The sequence below is a fragment of the Stigmatopora argus genome, chromosome 1 (genome assembly GCF_051989625.1).
Source record: "Stigmatopora argus isolate UIUO_Sarg chromosome 1, RoL_Sarg_1.0, whole genome shotgun sequence".
NCBI lineage: Eukaryota > Metazoa > Chordata > Actinopteri > Syngnathiformes > Syngnathidae > Stigmatopora > Stigmatopora argus.
In genome coordinates this window covers 23,965,563-23,988,730 of record NC_135387.1, presented here as the reverse complement: position 1 = coordinate 23,988,730, position 23,168 = coordinate 23,965,563, and the positions used below count along the sequence as shown (strand labels likewise).

At 40.2% G+C, this 23,168-nt stretch overlaps 1 protein-coding gene across 1 annotated transcript; it reads left to right on the top strand.

The window, feature by feature from the left end:
• Window positions 1-1,119: 1,119 nt before the first annotated feature.
• Window positions 1,120-20,199, top strand: ntsr1 (neurotensin receptor 1 (high affinity)). The gene is made up of 4 exons (XM_077616906.1): window positions 1,120-1,854; window positions 15,129-15,330; window positions 16,898-16,982; window positions 18,696-20,199. Exons 1-4 carry the CDS (start codon window positions 1,186-1,188, stop codon window positions 18,949-18,951), a joined length of 1,212 nt encoding a protein of 403 aa, XP_077473032.1. The 5' UTR covers window positions 1,120-1,185; the 3' UTR covers window positions 18,952-20,199.
• Window positions 20,200-23,168: the final 2,969 nt, after the last annotated feature.

Below are 23,168 nucleotides of genomic sequence, written 5' to 3'. Positions count from 1 at the left end.
TTGTTTAAGCAAAAAATTTGACCATGAGCCAGGCATTTATTTTGTTTTGGCTTAGCCTTCTTTCATTTTGGCAAAGGTTCATCTTCAAGAATGTTGAGGGTTGTTCAACTTTGTCCTTATTTTTCTTGCAAATAAGTGGTTTCATTTTCTGAAAGGCATATTCGGAAATCTTCAAGGCTTGCGCAGTTTCCGATAGAGGACAATTGATGCTATGTGTATTTTCCACTTTCAAATTAGATCTCCTAGTTTTTTTTTATTTATTTTTTATCTCTGACCAAGACATTTTGATTATTTTGTGTGTGATTCTCGCCAGCTTCTCCACAATGTTATTGAGGACATTTTTGGACTGCTTGTTGAATATGTCTATGGTGGATATGAATGAACGCAATGAATGAAATTGATCCCTAGAGCAGTTCTGAATCTGTTCAATGATTATTCGCTTAATTTTATTTTTCAATTGGAAATAAAAACATTTTTAAAAGTGGAAAGAACGACTCATTTTCCAAGTTCATTTTATGTTTGCGGCTGCCCGGCGAGCGAATGGTTAGCACGTGGGCCTCACAGTTCTGTGGTCGAGGGTTCGATTCCTAGTGGGTCCTCACTGTGCGGAGTTCGCATGTTCTCCCCGGCCTTGCGTGAGTTTTCTCCGGGTGCTCTGTTTTCCGCCCACATTCCACAGTCATGCAGGGCAGGCTGGTTGAACACTCTAAAATGTCCTTAGATATGATTGATTGTCTGTCTCCTTGTGCCCTGCGATTGGCTGGCCAGGGATTGAGCGATTGGGATAGGCTCCAGCACCCCCTGCAGCCCTTGTGAGGATAAGCGGTCTAGAAATGAATGAAATAAAACCATTGTAAAAGAAGAAAGAGTGACTCATTTTCCCAAGTTAATGTTATAGTTAAAAAAACAGATGGGAAAAAAACTTTGGCATCATGTTATTTTTCCCCATTTTCAAAAGTGCAGATTTTAAGATACTATAGGACGACACATTTGAAGGCATTGTTGTAGGGGGGGCGTACTCGAAGTGATTGGGGACTTGACATTTTGCGTCACAAGCCGAGCGAGGCAAGTGCAAGGTGCACGCCTCCCTCCCGATGGCCAAAATATAAAATCATCTTTCCTCTGCCCATCCTCACATCGGCGGCTCGCGTCCTTCCCACCTTCTCCGGCCATCGTAGCGGCGTGATGGAATTGAACCTGACGCATCCCGGGCTCGACGCGCACCGCCACGGCGCCCTGGCGCAAATCCTCTCGGGCAACCACTCGTTCTTCTCCAACAACAGCGGCGAACTGGAGCCGGACGGCGGTGAGGAGGACTTGGAAGTCAACACGGACGTGTATTCCAAAGTGATGGTGACCGTCATCTACTTGCTCCTGTTCGCCGTGGGTTCCCTGGGCAACTCCATCACCCTGTGCACCCTCCTGAGCAAGAAGAGTCTGCAGAACCTGCAGAGCACCGTCCACTACCATCTGGCCAGCCTGGCCGTGTCTGACCTGCTGATTTTGGTGCTGTCCATGCCCATCGAGCTGTACAACTTCATCTGGTTCCACCACCCGTGGGTGTTCGGGGACGCGGTGTGCCGAGGTTACTACTTCCTGCGGGACAGCTGCTCGTACGCCACCGCCTTCAACATCGCCTCGCTGAGCGTGGAGCGCTACCTGGCCATCTGCCACCCGTTCAAGGCCAAGAGTATCATGTCGCGGAGCCGCACCAAGAAGCTGATCAGCGGCATGTGGTTGGCCTCCTTCGCCCTGGCCACGCCGATGCTCTTCGTCATGGGCCAGGAGACGCGGAGGGGCGAGAACATCTGCACCGCCACCGTGGCCCTCGTCACCGTCAAGACGGTGCTACAGGTGAGTGACACACCTGCAAACACAAACACCTTCTCTTTCTCTCTATTTTTTTATTTTTAATTGGTTTGGCCGGTGACAAGTCATCGCGCACTTCAAGCTTATTTTTGTTATTTATTGCATTAGTTATCGCTTCTTTTGTTTGTTTCTTATTGTTATTTGTGCACTTCCCTACTTATTTATGTTGTTGACTACTTATTTATTTATTACTTATTATTTTTATTGAATATGTATTTGTCTATTGGCTTGTTCCTCTTATTGTGCACTTCGTGGTGAGGCTTTAAATCTCAGTATACTTGGATAATGACAATAAAAGCATTCAATTCAATTCAATTTGATGAACTGCATTCAAAAAGCATCCTTTGCCAAAGTGGCAAAAATAACCATATTTAAATGAGCTTTTTTTCCCCATAACATCTTTTAACGGACAACATTAACAGTACACGCTTATTTTGATTATTTATTGCAGATAAACTGGATTCAGAAAGCATCCCTTGCCAAAGTGGCAAAAATAACTGTATTTAAATGAGCTTTTTTCCCCATAACCTCTTTTAACTGGCAAAATTAACAGTACTTGCTTATTTTGATTATTTATTGCAAATAAACTGCATTCAAAAAGCAGCCTATGCCAAAGTGGCAAAAATAACTGTATTTAAATGAGCTTTTTTCCCATAACATATTTTAACTGGCAAAATGAACAGTACACGCTTATTTTGATTACTTATTGCAGATAAACTGCATTCAAAAAGCATCCTTTGCCAAAGTGGCAAAAATAACTGTATTTAAATGAGCTTTTTTCCCATAACATCTTTTAACTCGCAAAATTAACAGTACAAGCTTATTTTGATTATTTATTGCAGATAAACTGCATTCAAAAAGCAGCCTTTGCCAAAGTGGCAAAAATACCTGTACTAAATTGAGCTTTTTCCCCTTAGAATCTCTTGGGTGTCAAATTTAACGGTTCCAGCTTATTTTCATTGTTTATTGCAGCTAAACTGCATTCAAAAAGCACCCTTTGCCTCAGTAGCAAAAATAATTGTACTTCATTTAGCTTTTTTTCCCTAGTATCTCTTAGCTGGCAAATTAAACAGCTCAGGCTTATTTTGCTGATTTATTTATTTGTTGCCTTTAAACTGGGAATCCCCTGCATTCAAAAAGCATGCATTTCCCGAGTTGCAAAAATAAAGTTGATTTTTTTTGTCTAGTATCTCTTAGCTGGAAAATTGAACAGTTCAATCTTCTATTCATTATTAACCACCACCAAAAATAACCATACTCAAGTGATTTTTTTTCTTGTATCTCTGAAATGGCATATTTACCAGTTCAAGATTATTTTGGAAATCCTTTGATTGGCTTGGCCGTGATTGGCCAGTGCTCTAACGAGTTGCGTTACTTTGTCCTCCAATTCCGAATGTCCATCACCTGTACCCTGTAGTTAGCTGGGATAGGCTCCAGCACCCCCCATGACCCATGGGAAGATAAACAGTACAAAAAAATGAATGAACGGTTTATGTTGGGTTTTTTTCCACGTCATGTTGTCTTATTCAGTTTCTAGTCTTTGTTATCACCTATTAGCGCTTGTTTCTTGTGTATAATACTAATCGGCTTTGATTGGTGTCACCCACCTGCTCGCCATCGACTCATTAGCCAATGTTTGTGTATTTAAGCTCCTTCCTGTACTTGGTCATTTCTTGTTGCGTTCATGATGAGGTCAGTGGTCTGTTTCTGTGTTTTTGGTCAAGCATTGTTCCTCTGAGGTTTTGCCTGTACTGTTTTTTGTTGTTGTTGTTGTTGACTTTTTCCAAACCTAAACCAATTTGCACTACCACCATTCTTGTTTCTTGCCTGCTTGCCCCTTGAACCTGATAGAAGAACTCACAAAGTGGAAAGAAACCTTTTGAAATTCTCAACCTAAACGGAAAGCTAGTTTTTCTACCAACCCACAAATGTGTCTAAATTTGGATCATCGACGACTCATTTAGACTTTTGGCCACCACCAAAATTCTTTGATTCATTAAGTAATGAAATAAGCATTGAAATAAATAATGATTTAAAAAAGAATTCTATCAACTCTTATCTCGAATCATAACAGGATTTCATTGGCTAAAGCGACAATTTCAGGAAATTACTTAAAGCGGTATTAACAACAAAATACTGCATATTCTTCACGCTATGTAAACTATGCCTACAAGAAACAAGTTTGACTGAATTGTGTGGAGATTATTTACCCCTTTCTGGTGTACATATCACTGTTCAGAGCTCTCTTTATAGCAAAACAACAACAAAAATGTACATGGGGTTCCCCGGTGTTTGTGATACATGATGTTTTATAGAAATGATAGCTCCAATTTCCATGATATTGTTTCCAATACAAACTTTGAGCAGTGACTCAGTAGAGAAAGTGATTTGTGATAAGCGAGGAAATAATGATGAGGTGACTTATCCTGCAGATGCTTTGTCGCCCAGCTGGAGCCTTGGAATGAGGCAAGTGAGCCAGAAAGGGGACATTAACTTGCAGCATTGCTGCCAAATGGTTTTTTAGGTGCTTGTCCTTGCTACTATGTCTTACTCCAGTATTTTTTTGTTTTTCATCTTTATCTGGTTGGGCTGTTGTTCACGGTGGGCATGACACTGACCGCCTATTTGGAAGAATGCTGTATTAACCAAATATTATTTTGATTATAAGTATGCTGAGATGTGTAGTGGATGGAACCTCTATATTTAAATATTTTTGAAAAGAAAATGTGATGGTGAAAGATGGTGACACAACTTATGATTTTCTTCTACTTGTTTTTTTAGACATGGTTTACATGAACAGATCATTTGGGTTTTGTGTGTGTGCACTTTTCTCAGGCTTTTCCTGATAATGGTCAGTTGAGTGACCACTTGTGGCTTGTTGTATTTCATAACTCTGAAAAAAATCAATTAAAAAATTCTAGCTATTAAACTGTTTGAATAATGAATAAGGTACAGATGGGTGATGACCCGTTGATTTCACAGTTAAATACTCTGAAAAGCCACAAGGTTTTCACAAGCCGTTTCTGTGTGAACTCGCTACCGCAGATGTAATGTACCAACTAGCCATTTGTATCCTCCGATGTGTTTTATGAAGGCCATTTACTATAGAAAATAATCTGTTTTCAAAGGGAAGCATTTTTGACCACGCAAGACTGATTCAAACATGAAAAATGAGTACAGATGCTATATCCACCACTCTATAGCCTATACTGTAAAATGTTTTGGCTTTCATTCCTGTCTGGGTATACTGTAGTTGGGAATTGAACCATAGTTGCAAGCAGGACATGATCAAATTTGCTGCAATAACAATTTCCCAAGCGAGTGGGTGAAGTTGCTGTGTAAGCTAGTGTAAGTTGCACAAATACTTCAACCAGGATTTGTCAACCTCTAGGGGCACACAAGATTTGTGGGTGGGAAGATTGATATATTGAGTGGCAGTACACAACATAAATAATTGGAAAGTCCCTTCCACAGGCCATTAAAAAAAAAATCTGTAACGCTATAAATCCTTTTTCCTTTTGGGATGCAAACTGTCAAGTCAAAGGTGAACAGGAAAGGTCCAAATTTTATTTGGTAAAAGATTTCTCGAATACAAGCAAAATGAAAGTTTCCCCTCAATGTGTCATTGTGTCAATGTTTGAACAAAAATATCTACTTATAAAATAAAACAACCATATACCTGTTAAGTACATTATTAGTTAGTTGGATTTTTTTTCATGAACTTTCTAACTACCAGAAATAAAACTTGTGCATTACGTAAATAGTCAAACTACAGTATTAGTTAGTTCGATTTTTATTTTTTCATGAACTTTCTAACTAGCAGAAATAAAACTTCTACATTACATAAATAGCCAATCGCCAAGAGGAACCAAACACTTTCCTGACGGGGCATTTTTTGAAAATATGTTCTCTTTCCATAGTGAGTAAAAACAATATCTGATGATACATGGGAAATGACTTCCCAGTGAAAGTAAAACAAAACTCAAGGCGATAGAGTGCAACAAGAAAAATCGAATTGCTGCCTGAGATTGAATCTCTGTCTGGTTGTGGTTTTTCTTTATTAATGGCTATGAGATATAAAGAATTGAACTGATGTGCAGAATGGAATCGCACCCAGAGCTGTTGACTTGACGAGAATATTTTCATTGCATGGTATACTGTTTGCACTTTTTGTCAATAAAAGCAAAGCGGTTTACTTGCCTGACTTGGGAGAAAGTGGCGTGTGTTCACTTCCCATTCAGGGACAGCGTGACTGTGTGTGAGTGCTTGTCTGTGTCCATTATGCATTAGATTTGTGATTGACTAGTCAACAGTCAAGAGCATTGGTGCACCTTTACCTGACACTTGCTGGGATATGCTCCGGCTCCTCCTGCTTTTCAACAAGATAAACCCTAAAGGAAATGGCTAAATGGTAATCTACATTTATAGAATGCAGTTTTTCCAAAGCTGCTTTGTGCTTTTACCGTAGCGGCATGTCCACCTTCGTGTGGGTTTGTCGGGCTTTCGCAGAGTGGACCCCTGCTGTGTCTACACTTGACTTCACAAAGTATGCATTTCAATTGCAAAACCTGATTAGATGTTGCTTGGATTGCCCACTCGAACATGTGTTGTTTTTATTAATGTTTGTACATTTACAAGTCAGGTGTTGACCCAAACCATGACCGATGTTTAATCCTTTTAGGGACAGTGGCTCCGTTTACGGCCCCATGTAACACTCTAAAAGTTTCCTAGTATTTGAGTTGATTATTTAAGAGAGGAACAACACATTAATGAAATTATACATGTAAACATGCAATCATTATTTATGCCCAAAGGCTAAGATCCATCTTCTTGGGGAAGTTGAATAAAATCAATGAGGCAACAGTCGGGTTGAAAATAAATAAATAAAACAGGACAAAAGACAAGGAAGCATTATAGAAACAATGTAACATACACAAATAGTAAAACCGTAAGATATTAAAACAATTCACCTTTTTGCGTGTTATTAATGATGATAGACATCCAATTGAGTAAAGTGGAAGAAGCACAAACGATGTGCAAATGGATTGCACGATTAGCACCATCCAAAAAGTCATAATTCATCCATGAAACGGCTAATATCAATATTGTTTGTTCTTTTTCCTTGATTGTAATACTGAACTGCAAACAACTTTCTTGTTATAGTTCATGTTGCAATGACTGGTTGTATAGAATTTTACAACAATGACATTAACTCAACAATTAATATTGACTAAACTTGCACAATTTAATACATCCAATTCAGGTGCTTTATTATTAGTTTTTCCCACACAGAGATGTTCAGTTTTGACGGACACTGGACCTCGAGATACGAGCTTAATTTGTTCCGGGACTTTTTGCACCGGTGAATCGCAATTAAAAATAAACAAATTTAAATGAACTTGGATTACTATGCAGACACACTCAAAAATAAGTTTGATCTAACCTTACACTAAACTTAATTCTAATTTTGTATTAAAATTTGATACCTTTCTTCTCTTGGTTTGGCTCTAGTATTTGCCCCGCCTCCACGCTGACCTTCACTATCGATGGGCTGTTTGCTTTTGGATTCCCTTCAAAATATTCCGAAAATGATGTACACAAATGTCCTCACAAGAATAACGCACGACCACTTGCCAACGAGAAGTAAAATATACTCCTCGTACTAGCTATCGCTACGCCATTCGCGCTGAGTGACGAGGAAAAAAACACTGAAAAAAATGCATCGTTCTGCCCAGTGCTCGTAGATATCTGTAATACACGAAAGAGATGCGGCAAAAAAGACAGTGCGCTACAATGATAAACAGCCTCTCATGTCTTGGCCACTTGGCTTTCTTGTATCTCGAGATAATTATTTGCTCGAAATTTTACTCGTATCTCGAATTGCTCGTATGTCGGGGTGCTCGTTTGTCGAGGTACCACTGTATTGTATTTTGCAGTGATGTCCATCGGAAAGGACCATGTGAGGAGGATTGCAGTTTTTTTTACTTATCTGGAGGTATAGCGTTTCCAGTTTTAGATACATATCACGTTGTTGGAAATTTTCCAAGACTTTCATTCTATATTTTAGCATTTGGCGACGATCCCCTCTTAAGACTCATGAGAGCATATGAGCGACCCTCCCTCTGCTTTGTTGCAGGCTCTTCCAATCAGGTCAAGCGTGCAATTTGCCAAGTTCCATTCAGTGATGGTTTGCTCTCAGCTCACGTCGGTGACCCATGGTAACACTGTAAGAGGTGGCGAATGTGCCACATGCAAGCTCACAGGAAGAGAAAAATATTCTAATCATTGTTTTCATCTGCTGCATGTGGTCTGAGCCTACAGTTTTTATTAAAAAAAATTCAATTCCTTCATTTCCTCCACTGCTCGGACTACTGCCGTTCAATTTGTGCTTGTTGAGTTCCTAGAAAGAAAGAAAAGAGCTAAGTGAATGACTTCTGATAAAAGTTCATGTCTTTCTTTTTTGGAAGTTTAGAGGGTCGTGGTGGAACTTTATTCGTGACTGCACAATGTCCGGTCGCCCCATGTGAGGTTGTTCTGCACAGGAACCCGACTAGACCTTGTTGGAGCACAAGCAAAACAGATACTAAATCCCCTCAAATTAATTTAATTGTACCCCAAAGGAATCGTTTCACAACCATGTGGATCCCACACTGCCTTGTAATAAGATCATGTCCTTTTAATTGCCATTGTAACTCAGGAGTATTTACTTAAATTCTATAATAATTTGAACAGATTAACCTGCATACCTCACATTCGTGTGCGGTTGATTGGTCGCCAGTCTTTTGGTCGCCAGTCTTTTGGTCACTGTCTTTTGGTTGCGGTCTTTTGGTCGCCCCGACTGCGACAACGGGTGACCAAAAGACCGGCGACCAAAAGACCGGCGACCAAAAGACCGGCGACCAAAAGACCGGCGACCAAAAGACCGGCGACCAAAAGACCGGCGACCAAAAGACCGGTGACAAAACAAGGTAAAACAACACGGTCTACACATCAATAGAAGCCAACAATGGCCATGAGCAGTTTCGTTGAGCCGACGTGTGGGTGTATAAGAGTTTGTATGTACATGCGTTGTCCCTTTAAGAAGCTACGTCCGTCAGGGTCTTAACAAGCTCTCCAACAAAAAACAATAAAAGTCCGGGAAATTTGGAACTTTTCTTTAGCCTACTAATTACTAGGGCATTAAGTATGTCTAAATAGTAATTCACAGTTTGTATTTAGGGAATTTGAGCAACGATTTAAATGGTAATTATCACTGACCTTCCGGGCGACCAAAAGACCAGCGAACAATTGACCGAGTACCCCTCACATTATGTCTAATATTGTCATATTTTTGTTTTTATATCTTTTGTCTTTGAACAACTCACTCTTAAATCCATCTATTTGTGTGATTACTGTGACTGGAGGCATTTATACTTGATCTACAGTATTTCAAAAAGGGGGGGGGCAGTTTATACTTTGAGAAAATACTCCAAGCATGGATTATTTTGCAGTCTGTTTCTCATCTACCCGAAATGAGCCTATTTTTCTTATGCTAATAAGCCTTCTCTCTACATTGTTGGGCAAATGGCTTGGTTATAGTTTTTTTTTTTTGGAGTTGTATGTATACTGCGTAACTTTGGGCTGGATCTTATTAGCGAGTGCATATGAAATCTGTGGTTGACATATTCCGTGAGGGGGGAAAAAAAACTAAAAATCCATATTTTTCTGACTATAAATCACACCTGAGTGCGAGCCTGCCTGTCACCAGACATTAATCTTAAAGTGGACATATGAAATGCATGGCTTGGGCACAATAATTATGACCCTGTAAGTCTTTCAAGGAGCATGTAATCATCACAGTACACATCCCAAGGAAATTTACTCCCTGAAAATGAGCACTGTGATTTGAATGGGCGAGCAGAAGCCTTTTGGGGAATAAAATCACCCTGAATATAATTGTATCAGCTGAAAAATGCACGATGATAATGGTAAGGTAAGAATTTTTAGGGGGTACCAATAATTAGCAATATCAGTAACAGTATCGTAATGGCATAAAATGTTGAAAAAGGCAAAAAGTTTTACCGTTCAGGGGTGACTCATTGGCTGAGGAGCAGGGGGGCCAAACACTGTTATGGCTTTTTTGTAAAAAAAAATTATAATTTTTTTATATATATATTTTTTTAAATTAATTAATTTATTTATTTATTTTTTTGTGCCCTGCGATTGATTGGCCACCGATTCAGGTTGTCCCCTGCCTTGTGGCCACAGTTAGCTGGGTTAGGCTCTAGCATCCCCTGCGACCCTTGTGAGGATAGGCGGTTCAGAAGATTATATCTAGAATTTTTCCCTTTCTTTATAAAAATGTTCAAAATATGCTCGTGCCCTTGTAAGAAGAGGTTGAACGCCTGCTCCCAAGTGAGTCAGCTCGCTTTATCACGGTAAAAAAAAAGTTCACTTGTTAATGACTAAGTGAGAAGCTGCACACCTCTTCATTCTTCCAATGCGAAGGTGTAAAGAGACAACCGTGGAAAATAAAGTTCACTATAATTACCGAGTGTTGCACTGAAACTATTCATAAAGCAGTGAATAGTGCGCAGTGAAAATGGAAGAACTCTTATCATCATTTTCATTGAGCGCCGTCATTCTGGAAAAGGGCTCCTGATTTATAACAGTCTTTACTAATTGATCAATTAAATGTAATTATCCATAAAGGTCAGAATCTGCAAATACCATGAGGCTTTAAATACGTCAAACCTATTGAATTTGAGAACCTCACATTAACCAGGTGGATCTTCCTCTTTTTCCAACCGGCAGGAGGCCCAATTTATTTATCTTTTATTCACCGTTGGACCGTGCATATTTATATTTTTACTTGTATCTAACTTACAATGATGTGGCAGACAGACCAACATGAGCCAGACCACATTTACACAGTACGGATAAAACTCACTTTATAAGGAGCCTTTGTATAAGTCAAATAGTGCAAATATTTGCATTGCTTCCTGCTGAAAATGAGATCGATGTTTATTTAGATAGAACGAACCCGGTCATAGCATTTATGAAAGCGGGCTGCCGCAGGAAAAGATAAATAGGCCTTCTACTGGTTGTTAATAGCATACAAACACCCCAAGTCAGGAAGCTAAACAATTAAAGAGATAAACTGTGGGGGTCCATTCTTAATTTCTTCACTAAATAAGGAGCTCAAGGAGAAACATTCTTTGCAGTCATGTCGCTTTTGCACACGATGTCCTCGTGAAGGCCGATGAAGGTACGTCAGCAGATGATTCACTTCATCACTTTAACTAGCGGAGTTCACATTTCAAGGGTAGCAGTTGAAATATGACAGTTTTCCTGCCCTTCACATCTCAGCATATGTCTCCCCTACTCGAATTACAAACCTGCAGAGGGTGCCGGAGCCTATCCCAGCAAGCTGCAGGCAATAGGCGGGTTACACCCTGAATTGGGCACAAGTAGACGGACGACCAATCACGCTCACACACATACCTAGGGGCAATTTAGAGTGTTCAACCAGCATACTATGCATTGTTTGGGTAGTGGGGGGAAACCTGGAGTACCCGTAAAAGCCAATCAATCCCGGGGGGAACATGAAAACTCCACACAGGATGATCGGAACCCACCGGGGATTGAATCCTCGATGTCCGAACTGTGAGACCGACGCGCTAACCACTCTACCACCGGGTCACCTAATTATTTATGTATAATCTATTTATTTATTTATTTTGCATTTTTCTTCAGTGGAAATAAGCCCTAAAACTGCATGATTCACCACCAATTTCTGGGCTCTTAGAAACGAAGCCTTGATTTTCACACATAGCCCTGCCCATTTGTCCAGATGGACACCTCAGAAGCACGGAAGAAAGTGTGCCCACGCCAAGCTTACAAGCGGCATATACCATCGTCACCTTGGAAATAGTCAGCCCGATTTAAGGTGAAAGCAGAGCTGAGTGAAGACAACATCTAAAAAAAATGTCAATATTGTAATCAACACAGGCACGGGAGAATGTTTAGAGTAGATTTCGGACTATTATGCGCTGCTATTTTCTCTCTGTACCCTGCGGTTTTTATTAGTGTAATTAGTGTTCAAGGATTTGTCTAAACGAGCTTTACATTTTGTCATTAAACACTTGTAAAACCTGTTTTTTGATTCACTTTGATTCACATCACGAGTGTGCTAACTCGCGTGCAGGGCTGTGACGAGAACGGGAAAATGGGCAAAAAAGAGTTTCAGTGGGAAGTGACGCCGGGTCATGTCGAGAATATGTGAGTGAAATGGGTGATGGCCACGCTGGTCTCTGCAACAGGTGTTGTGGTCCGTGACCGGACGTTTCGTCGAAAGACGTTTGGTAGAATGGATGTTTGGTCGCCGGGTTCGTTCGCTGTCAAATTATGACAGTTTACCGTTGCTATTTTGATTTTAGATATTAAACTCTCTCTCTCCCTCTCATGATCATAATTTTGAGAGCTGGTTTCAACAGTAACAACCCAGCGACCAAACGTCCGTTCGACCAAACGTCCGTTCGACCAAACGTCCGTTCGACCAAACGTCCGTTCGACCAAACGTCCGTTCGACCAAACGTCCGTTCGACCAAACGTCCGTTCGACCAAACGTCCGTTCGACCAAACGTCCGTTCGACCAAACGTCCGTTCGACCAAACGTCCGTTCGACCAAACGTCCGGGGACCAAACGTCTTTCGACGAAACGTCCAAGTACCGTTGTGTGCTGCCGCAATCCAGACTGATGGTGTCACCTGAACTAGCGCTATTGACGTGTTTGCTTGGTCTTGCCCATCTGTAGAAATGTCAAATGGCGGCCAAAGGATGAGCATCAAATGGTGGCCAAATCTTAAAATTTTTGTGTTGGAACCCCGATTTCATATGTCAAATATAAATATTTGTCCTGACCATCTGACTGATGGTCAGAACAAATATTTATATTTTATAAATGAGTGGAGATATGATTTTATTGTAACTCATTGTTATTGTCTGTTAATGACATTGGTTGCATCTTTGAATAAACAGCGAGTATAAGTCAAAACGCACTCGGAGTTTAGTTTATCTGTTTGATACCAGGATGGTTGTAGAACTTTTGTGTTGTGTTCTAAAAAGCGATTTTGTGCAGCTGCAGTTGCTGTTAAAAAGTCATTAAAAACTGAAATGTACAGAATTTGGTGAGAAAAGTCTTTAAGGAATTGTTCATTTTCATGGCATTACAAAGCTCTGCTCGCGATTAACGGATCTAAATACTGTAAGTGCTTCCAACACACTTGGCAAGAGGAACCAATCATCAATAAAAACCTTGCATGATAAATTTAATTGGAAATTCATATCAATATAAATCATTGCATGGCCACAGTATACATTTAAAATATTATAATCCAAATTCCATACCACTTAATCTGCTCAGAGCTGTGAGGAGTGTCCGCCAATTTTGGATTAATCAAATAGACAAATATATACGATTAAAAAAAAATTGCATAATGAAAATATAAAATTATATATAGAGAAATATAAATCGGCTTGCCTATGGTGAACATTTTTCACACACAGGAGTTGTAGCATTGAAGAATCATTTTGTAGACATTTTCAACATATTAAATATGTAATGGAACTCTAATATGTAAATGTACTTCACCCATCTAAATGGTATTTTTCCTAATTTGGATTAGTGGCACGTTCTTATCTAAGTTGGTAAGATGATAGAAGCGCCATCGGCAGTCAGTCGTAAATCTTCAGAGACGGCCAATTAGACAAATCGGGCCTCCGCATTTAATCAACATGTTCCAGCCTGTGAAAGTGGGAGGGAGGAGTGAGAAAATGCAACCCGACCTTCATTTTATTTTGATTTGAGATTATTTGTCTAAACGCCAATATTTGACAGCATTCGTCGAAGCCACTCAAGCACTGTAACTCATATAACAGCACGCCTTTCATTAATTTCAACCCCCTACCGGTGGCTCTTTTTGACTGTAAATATCCCATTCCAACCTGAGCTTCCTTCTCATTGTGATGCCAACATTTGTCTTCCTGCCTCACCCACAGCTCTCCCCTTTCAGCTTCAATCAATCTTCACCAGTTTAGAGTGGGAGAACCTTTCCAAGGCAGCCTGCCTGGCTTCATTAAAGCCATTAACATTTTTCAGTCACGATTCCCTGCAACCTGCACGGTTTCAGTCCTCATTCGTCACGTGTCCTCATTCTTTAGAAAGACCAACCTCTGTTTATCCCAAACATCGCCTCAATGAGGCAATTTACGAAACGTATTCATTTTGGGCGGGTTGTCAACCCGCTCGTTCAAATTCCTCCCTTTCGTCTCACATTGTCTTCATCCCCTGTCCGCTTTTTCTTCCTTTTGTAATTGAAAGCCATTGGAGAGGTTTTATTGACTTTTGTTACAATCATCACACCTTCATGATCTAATTGAATCTCGTAGATCAATGATTAAAAATTGCAGCGACATGTTCATGCGGGTATTTTTTAGAGTGCAGTGTGTTCGTTGGTGCTGTCATTTTGTGTCCACAAAAAAACAAATGAGAGATTTGCTTTTTGCTCGCGGTACTCACAATGAAGACGCATTCTCAAATTATTGCTTAAGTTATTATTATTGCTTTTTTCTACAGCTATACTAACCACTCATATCCAGTGAAAATATCTCTGACATTGACATAAGGTGGTCATCTTAGTTAACAGATGGTGGAAAATACCGTATTTTCTCGCATATAAGCCGTATTTTTTACGAAAAAAATGATGACTGAATCAAGGGTATGGCTTATATGCGCACAAGACTTGCTAGACAATTTATTTTCTGCTGTAGATGTCAGCCAGTAACATTTACTATTTGTTGTTTATTCTCTGTTTTGCAGTAAGAAAACAACCATTACTGGATGAATTAATTCCTTATGGTATTGACCCTAATAATGTGCTTTTGATTCATATTGTATCTCAGAGATTCCAAGTGTGATGATTTTTCTTAAGATTTTGCCTTCAAACTAACACATTTGTACTACCTATTAAAACTATGAATACGGAGGTGAAAATTGTGAAAAAGGAGGCAGCTAATATGCGAGAATTTGTGAAATTCAACGATTTTAAGGGTGCGGCTTATTTGTGAGTAAATTCGGTACATGTAGGATATTAAGGCATGTTCGGATCTGCAAAAAGTGTACAACCTGATGACAATCTAAATAGTTTTTTTTGTTCGCATCTATGTTGCGTTCAAATAAAGGAGTTCTGATTCAACCTTGTCCATTTCTTTCCAAACAGGTGAACGCTTTCTTGTCTTTCGTGGGGCCCATGGTGGCCATCTCGGCATTGAACGGAGTCATCGCCAATCAGCTGTTGCGAATGTTCCACGAGGCGGAGCAAGACAATCGCATCTGCATCATTGCCGGCAATCCCACAATGCTCAACGTCTCAGTGGAGCCCAATCGGGCTCAGTCACTTCGCCATGGAGTCCTTGTTCTTCGTAAGTCCTTGTGTTCATTCATGCTTTATGTTAGAAGCTAACGATAGTCTTCACAAGTGAATGTAATGACTGACCGGAGGTGAAAATCGAGTGAGGCTGAGCATGGAATGGCAATTCTGCTAGGGGCTGCAGACAAACGAGATCCTCCACCTTTCCCTGACTTGATGATGCACAACTACCTTGGAGGGAGATGTAACACACTTGAGAAACATTACAAACTTCTGCATAATTAATTTAAATGTTGGGCTTTCAATGATGCTCATCATGGAAAGCAAGACAGAGATTTTACACAATCTTTTGCACCATTCAGTGATTCAAAAATCTATTTTTACTCAATGCCAAACACGTCATTCTTGTTTAAGCTTATTTCACCCCCGCTATACACCTCCCCCCCTTCTTTGTTTGTTATTGATTTTCTGTTTCAGGCATGTTTACTGAACGCAGTGGCATTAGTCTCATTTACATTTGTAGAGTCACTCTACTAAAGACATCTCATTTTCTGAACCACTGTATCCTCATTAGGCTCGCGGGAGGTGCTGGAGCCTAGCCCAGCTATCTCCGGGCCAGAGGCAGGGGACACCCTGAATCGGTGGCCAGCCAATTGCAGGGCACAAGGAGACAAACAACCATTCACACTCACACTCATACCTCGGGGCAATTTAGAGTGTCCAATCAGCCTACCATGCATGTTATTGGAATGTGGGAGGAAACCGGAGTACCTGGATGAAACCCACGCAGGCCCGGGGAGAACATGTACACTCCACACAGGTGGACGTGATCTGGATTTGTGGATTTGAACCCAGGACCCCAGAGCTATGAGGCCGATACGCTAACCACTTGCTCCAGCGGGCCACCCTACAAAACACATAATGAGTCTAAATACCTAAAGAACATGTTGATAAAGTAAACAAAAATCATTGTGAACTGCTTATATGGATTAAAAACATTATATATACCGTATTTTCACGACTATAAGGCGCACCCTCAATGAATGACACATTTTAATTTTTTTTCCATATATAAAGCACACTGGATTATAAGGCGCCCTGTCTATTTTGGAGAACATTTAAGACTTTTAAGTGTGCCTTATAGTCGTGAAAATACGGTAGTTTTAAGCACACCAGAAATAATTGACTGATTGCATTGTAGAATGTTGGGAATCTACATAAAAAACCCTTACTATCCAATTTTGATGAATCTAATTAGATACCTTGGGAACATTTAGCTTTTAGTATCTGCTGGACAGTCATATTCTAATGTGAATGAAAATAATTCATCAAACTCGTTCTGGGATTTTAGATAAATATTCATTATGATAATGTCCCTGGTCTGCTTTGATATGTTGATATGCTTGTATACAGTATTGCTGTGTACGAACATCATTCAATACAGAAAATGAAGTTGCTGAGCAGCTGCTGGTTGGGATTTCCCGTGGGATAAGTTTCCTTTTACGTGACAAAATGTGAATGTAGACAGTGCATATAAAATTCCTGGATACCATTTTGGAATTTAATCAACAGTGGAATATTGAGAAGCTATTCTGCCGTTTCTTATGTGTTCAATTTAGGAGCCGTGGTCGTTGCCTTTGTGGTCTGCTGGCTGCCTTACCACGCCCGACGCCTCATGTTCTGCTATGTCTCTGAATGGTCCAAGTGAGTGATGCCTCTTTCTATTTCAGCTTCTACTTTTCTGTTAGCATTCCCTGCGTGCATTAACACGATCATTTTGCGTACAGACAATGATGCACTGGCTTTAGGTGCCCCTTTAAAGGTCATCATTTAAGAGAATCTGCCAATGAGAGGATCCATCTTGTTGATTTTGTTCCCACTATGGCAAGTTTCTGCTCCCATGATGAAAGATTAGTACTTTACCGACATCTGTTACATTTAAATTGGTTGATGTTTTTATTCTCAGAGTTTAAGCATAGAATTTAAGCAGAGGAGGTTTGTTTGTCAGATAGCTTTGATTTTTGTTTATGTATAAAGCACATTCTGATTTAAAAGAGGACAAAAAATACACACACGTGCAACAAAACATTGTCTAAAATCCCATATAGACGTAAAATGGATTAGATTCTAGATTTTGACTGTTTTTGCTGGGATCGGCTGTGATTGGCTGGGTTAGGCTTCAGTGCCCCCGTCACCCTCATTGGAATAAGAAAAAATGGATAAATAATAATAAAGACGACAGTATTTGGGGAATATTTCTCACTGACTTGGATTTATACATTTTTCTTTCCAAACACGTTGAGTAAAATACATCTTTTCATTTTGAAAAGAACGGTTTCTTCCTTCTTCTAAATTCTTTGCCACATATTCTCCCAGAGGCAATGTGTGGGTTACGTTTCGCACTATTGAAACGAAAAATCGGGAAGTAAAAAGATTTAGTTTGATTGCGTTAATTGCAAAAAAATGTGCAGCGTAGCCTGTGATTGACCAGCGAGAAGTCCTGCCTTTTGACTCTTAAATCAGCTTGAATAGGCGCTATAGAAATTAAATGCTTGGATGAATGATTGGATTGTGTTCCTGAATTCTAAAAGCCGGAAGCTAAATTTCGGAGGCTGTGCATTAAACTTGCTCACATACAAATCGAGTGCAATGTCATGTCAGCTGACTGCTAAAGTATGAAAATGCCAAAGTCTATTATGGCTCCATTTTTCATAATGTTGTCTCTGCAATATTACATATGAGTAACTCACATGAGTAATTCAACATGATTGACAAAATGATTAGGCATCAATATTGGATTAATTATACGCATCGTCAAGTGTCTATTTGCCATTTTCATATAGGATAATTCATATTCCTTCCAAGTACTTGCAATGCTAACGGTCGAATTGTGTCCCCTCACTCATACGTACAGAACCCAGTGATTGATTAATTGTATGTGTACACACACACACACACACACACACACACACACACACACACACACACACACACACACACACACACACACAAACGTGTGCGTGTGTGCATGTGTGTGGGTGTGTGTACCCCAGTCATCTGAGATAGGCCAATGCTCACCCACAACCCTAAAAACGACAAGTTGATGGATGGATATCGAAACTGTGAAGGGAAAGTTCTTTTTCAGCTATACAGGGATGAATTGAAGAAGGCAAAACAAGCACTTAAACAGAAATTGAGAAGAACTAAGAATGCATCAAAGTGCTGAGCTGCTGTTAAAAGGCCAACACCAAGTGTATCTGCAGGGAATACATTGGACAAAGCAAGTTTCCTGATTGAGTGTCGAGAATAATAATCAAGTGAAGTTGAATCATATTGATTTCCATGTAAAGCGAAACCTATGTGACGGCCTGTCGGGGCATCTCATTGTTTAATATGGACTCTTACGTTCATTCCCAGTAACCTGTACGACTTCTACCACTACTTCTACATGCTGACCAACGTCCTCTTCTACGTCAGCTCGGCCATAAACCCTGTACTCTACAACTTGGTGTCAGCGCCTTTCCGTCAGATCTTCTGTTCTGCATTGCGTTACTTTTGCGTGCCCTGCCGTCACTCCCCCAGGAGGCGCCCAGGCCCGGTGACCCGCAACTCGCTCAGCATCTCCGGCAACCATACCATCTCCACCAACATCGTCAAAGAGACGGCCTACTGAGCCCATAGGACCACAACGGACGACATATTTTGCCATTTTATGATTGGATGACGAGTCCCTTTCAGTCAGATGATCCTAAACGTGGATCCTTGTTGTGAACGGTTGTAAAATAAACGGATCTGATTCCTTTCGTGCGTTGCTGACATCTCTGACCAGGAAGAATAGAAGTGTTTCACAAGTCCACTAAGTTCAGTGATCGAGGATTTGCAACCGCGGAGCTGCTATTATTTTTCATACGCGTCGTCACAATGTATTCATTTGTCTTGTAACCAAGTGGGAGTTGCTTTCAAGACAAAATGAAGAAACTGAGGTTATTGCTGAAGAAAACCTTTGCAACGTGAAAATCAGGATTAAAACAAATTTTGTTTGTGTTACTATTATAACACTGGCAACATAGCGAGGATTGTAAATCATTGCTAACGGTATAGCTGATTGGTTGGCATGATGGCTGCTAATTTTGAAATTAAGGGTTTAATCCCAGACTCCAGCATTCCTGTATGGAGTTTACATGTTCTCCCTGAACATGAATGGGTTTTAGCTCGGTAATTCAGTTTCCTCCCACATGCCAAAAACATGCTAATTTACTTCATCACTCCAAATTGACTTGACGCGAGTTTGGTAGGACATTCGTCGTTTTGTTCCGTGCTATTGGCTGGCAACCATTTCAAGTTGCTTTTCTTTACTTAGCTGAGATCCAGCTCAAGCACCCCGCAACCATTGCGAGCATATGTCCTATAAAAGATGAATGAATGGCTTGAGTCACAAAATAATCAAAGAAAATTATTCATTTACCATTTTTTTTTCTTTTTATTTTGGTTAGATGAGTAAAGCGCTCGTGATGGTAACACTCCATTTTGGCTGAAGCTTAAACTGTCAATTCTGCAGAGACATGTTGCAAACCTTTTCTTCTTTAAATGGCTAAAAAAAAAAAAAAAACTGAATCCTGTGGGTGTCAAAACTATGATTGCTACATTTGAAAATGTCTGTGATAAAAATGTTTAAACAGTTACATGTAAAATAAAATAAATAAATCAACCATACCAAAAAGTTGCTTTACATCTGAATGTATCTGTAACATTTGTTATGTAGGATGTTTTTTTTTTCATAAGAGGGAAGAACACATGAAAAACCAAATGACAGTACGTATTTGGCATTTCAAGAAAATATTTGGTAATGACGTTTACACATGTTGTGTTTGCCAAATTTGGAATTAGTATTCAAATATTTCAATTGAATCTCAAAGTAGTATGTATATACTAAAAAAAACTAGAGGAAATCAAGTGAGCTCGTAAGAATTAAAATCAATTTCATCATTTCCTGCCTTCCTCCCTTTTACCGCCACTGTGGCACAGTCAAATCTACAAAATGTAAAAGTTGTAAATTTCACAATGATGGTCAACCGTGCGACCTTGCTTTGTCTCTGTAACGCGTATAATTGCTGTTCAATAGATAATTGTGTGTTCCTGTGAACGTCTGTAACCCATTCTGAATCAAAAGTGCAATTTCTTGCCTTTTATAAGAGCTTTGTCGTCTACCCTGAAACACATTGATGTTATGTTTAATCTAGTCACTGTATGTTATATTAGTTTTAACCAGTTTAATAAACACTGACCATTTTATTGACAAGGTTGTTTTTAAACTGCTCATATCCCAAATCACAGGACATTGAAACTCAGTGACTATCATTACTTTTGAGTTTCTAAGTTTGGTATGTTGTCTTGAAAAGTTCTGTACTACCTGTGGGCTGTACCACCATTTATTAGTCCGAGTAAATAGCACTAAAAACATTTGTTTTGTCTCAAACCATTGTTAAAAACATTTATCTGTTTATTTAAGACCATACATGTTCAGACATTCATCAAAAATCTATCAAACACAGTTGTACTGATGGAGTTTTGTATCATTTCATAATGGAAAAAAGCAGGTCTCTCCCGTACCTTTTCTCCCAGGGAGCCATGCTGAGAGAATGACCAATGAAAGGTGCACACAAATACTTAGGACAGCGTGCTTTGACCTTTTCTGATGAGCAATCCTGACAGTTGATAGCAGTGGCCTTAAGAGAAGAATTGAATTCATCAGGTGCATGCATGCCGTTTTCAAGCAGCCGTGTACTGAAAGGTGAGCATTTGATCTGTTGGTTGCGCCTGGAAATGACTGACTCCACAAATCACTCAAACTTAGAAGCGTAACATACAATGGACAATAGAATGGATGTTTATGGTGGTTGTTTCACTATTTCACATTGTTTCTAAAGAGAGGCTTTGTGGGACCTCAAAATGACACTCGAATGTTGTCCTGAATCAAAGATTGTTCAACATCAGGGCTTAACGATAGGATACAAGTATACGTATATTCATCCATTTTGCCATCCCGCTTATCCTCACGTTTCGCGGGGGTGCTGGAGCCTATGCCAGCCAACAACGTAGGAGAGGGGACAGCCTAAATTGGTTTTCACATCATACCTAGAGACAATTTGTAGTATTCAATCAGCTTACCAAGCAAGTTTGGGGGATGTTCACGGAAAACAGAATACCCGAACAAAACCCACACGGGTACGGGAAGAACATTCATATTCCAATTACGAAGGCCGAAGCCCACCAGGGACTGAACCCTTGAGCTCAGAACTGTAGGGCAGATGTAGAAAAAAAAGACCCCCTGGCCATTCGAGACAGATGTAAAGAAATGGCAGGAACTAAAGGAGCTTGGGTGGAACAAATAAGTTACACGCAGGAGCTCCGCAGAACATAAAAAAAGTGCACAAAGCACAATGAGGTGTGCTTAAACGTGAATTGGCATCCAAGACACGGCCTTCACTTGGACATAATGTCATCTTAAAAGTTTAAGGAAATATTTAAATGGTGGAAAAGATCCAACACTTCACCAGAAAGACTGATTATTCACCCCAATAGAGGCTGCTATTTTGAACAGGACATCCTGAAAGTCATCCTCTGCAGAGGTATATTGCGTTACCTTCATTTTGATTCGCCTCACTAGATAAGCAAACAGTCCATGTCTTTGCTTGCTGTTCTCTTTATTCACAGACAAAATGACATCAGGTCATTCAATCTGACAAAAGTGTCGGCGAATTTCCATGGCTGAGGTTCAGTTATTTCAAGATGTTCCAGCTTCATCCAGTTGCGTGACTAAGTCAGACTGTTAATAATTACTCATAAATAAAAGTAAAATAAAAACATTTCCTGTAAAACAATGAAATTTTCTCATATTATTCTGTGCCTTGTTACTCAGGGTGTCAGATGATGAATATAGATAGTTAAGACACTTTAAATTAATTTTCTGTAAACTTCACCCTCAATTCCATGTAATATTCTAATTTGTAACAAAAGCACCGCAATTATGTTCCCTGTGTAGAACAATATGTGGAAATTGTAAATCCACAAAGCCTATGATATTTGCATAGCAGACTCCACCAGATGGAGACCAGGTTTGTGGTTCCCATTGATTCCACATTAAATCAATGATGACTGGATTCCAAGATGTGCTTTATTGTGCTATTTTTTATGTTTCTTTGTGATTGCTCATTGTTTTTCACCTGTTGTTTCATCCCCGATGCGTCTCAGCCTATCCGCTGCCTTGTGTGTCGCACCCACCTGTTCCCTATACCCGTTAACCCATGCAAGTGTATTTAAGTCCCCATTGTTTGGTCATTTCTGGTTGCGTCAAGTCGATGTTGTGAGTACTGCCATGTCCTTTCCAAGTCTTGTCTTTGTTTCCTTGAGATTCTCTAGTTTTTGGTTTGCACTTTGTTTTTTGGTTGTGTTCATTTTTGAGTTACCATTACCCTGCCTGGCCTCCCTGTTCCCTGTTTTGGGGTCCATTTCCCCCTTCTTGCCAGCTCAACCTTACATCGCAACATAACTCAGGCCTAATCCATGACCGGACGTTTCGTCGAAAGACGTTTGGTCGACCGGACGTTTGGTCGACCGGACGTTTGGTCGACCGGACGTTTGGTCGACCGGACGTTTGGTCGACCGGACGTTTGGTCGACCGGACGTTTGGTCGACCGGACGTTTGGTCGACCGGACGTTTGGTCGACCGGACGTTTGGTCGACCGGACGTTTGGTCGACCGGACGTTTGGTCGACCGGACGTTTGGTCGACCGGACGTTTGGTCGACCGGACGTTTGGTCGACCGGACGTTTGGTCGACCGGACGTTTGGTCGACCGGACGTTTGGTCGACCGGACGTTTGGTCGACCGG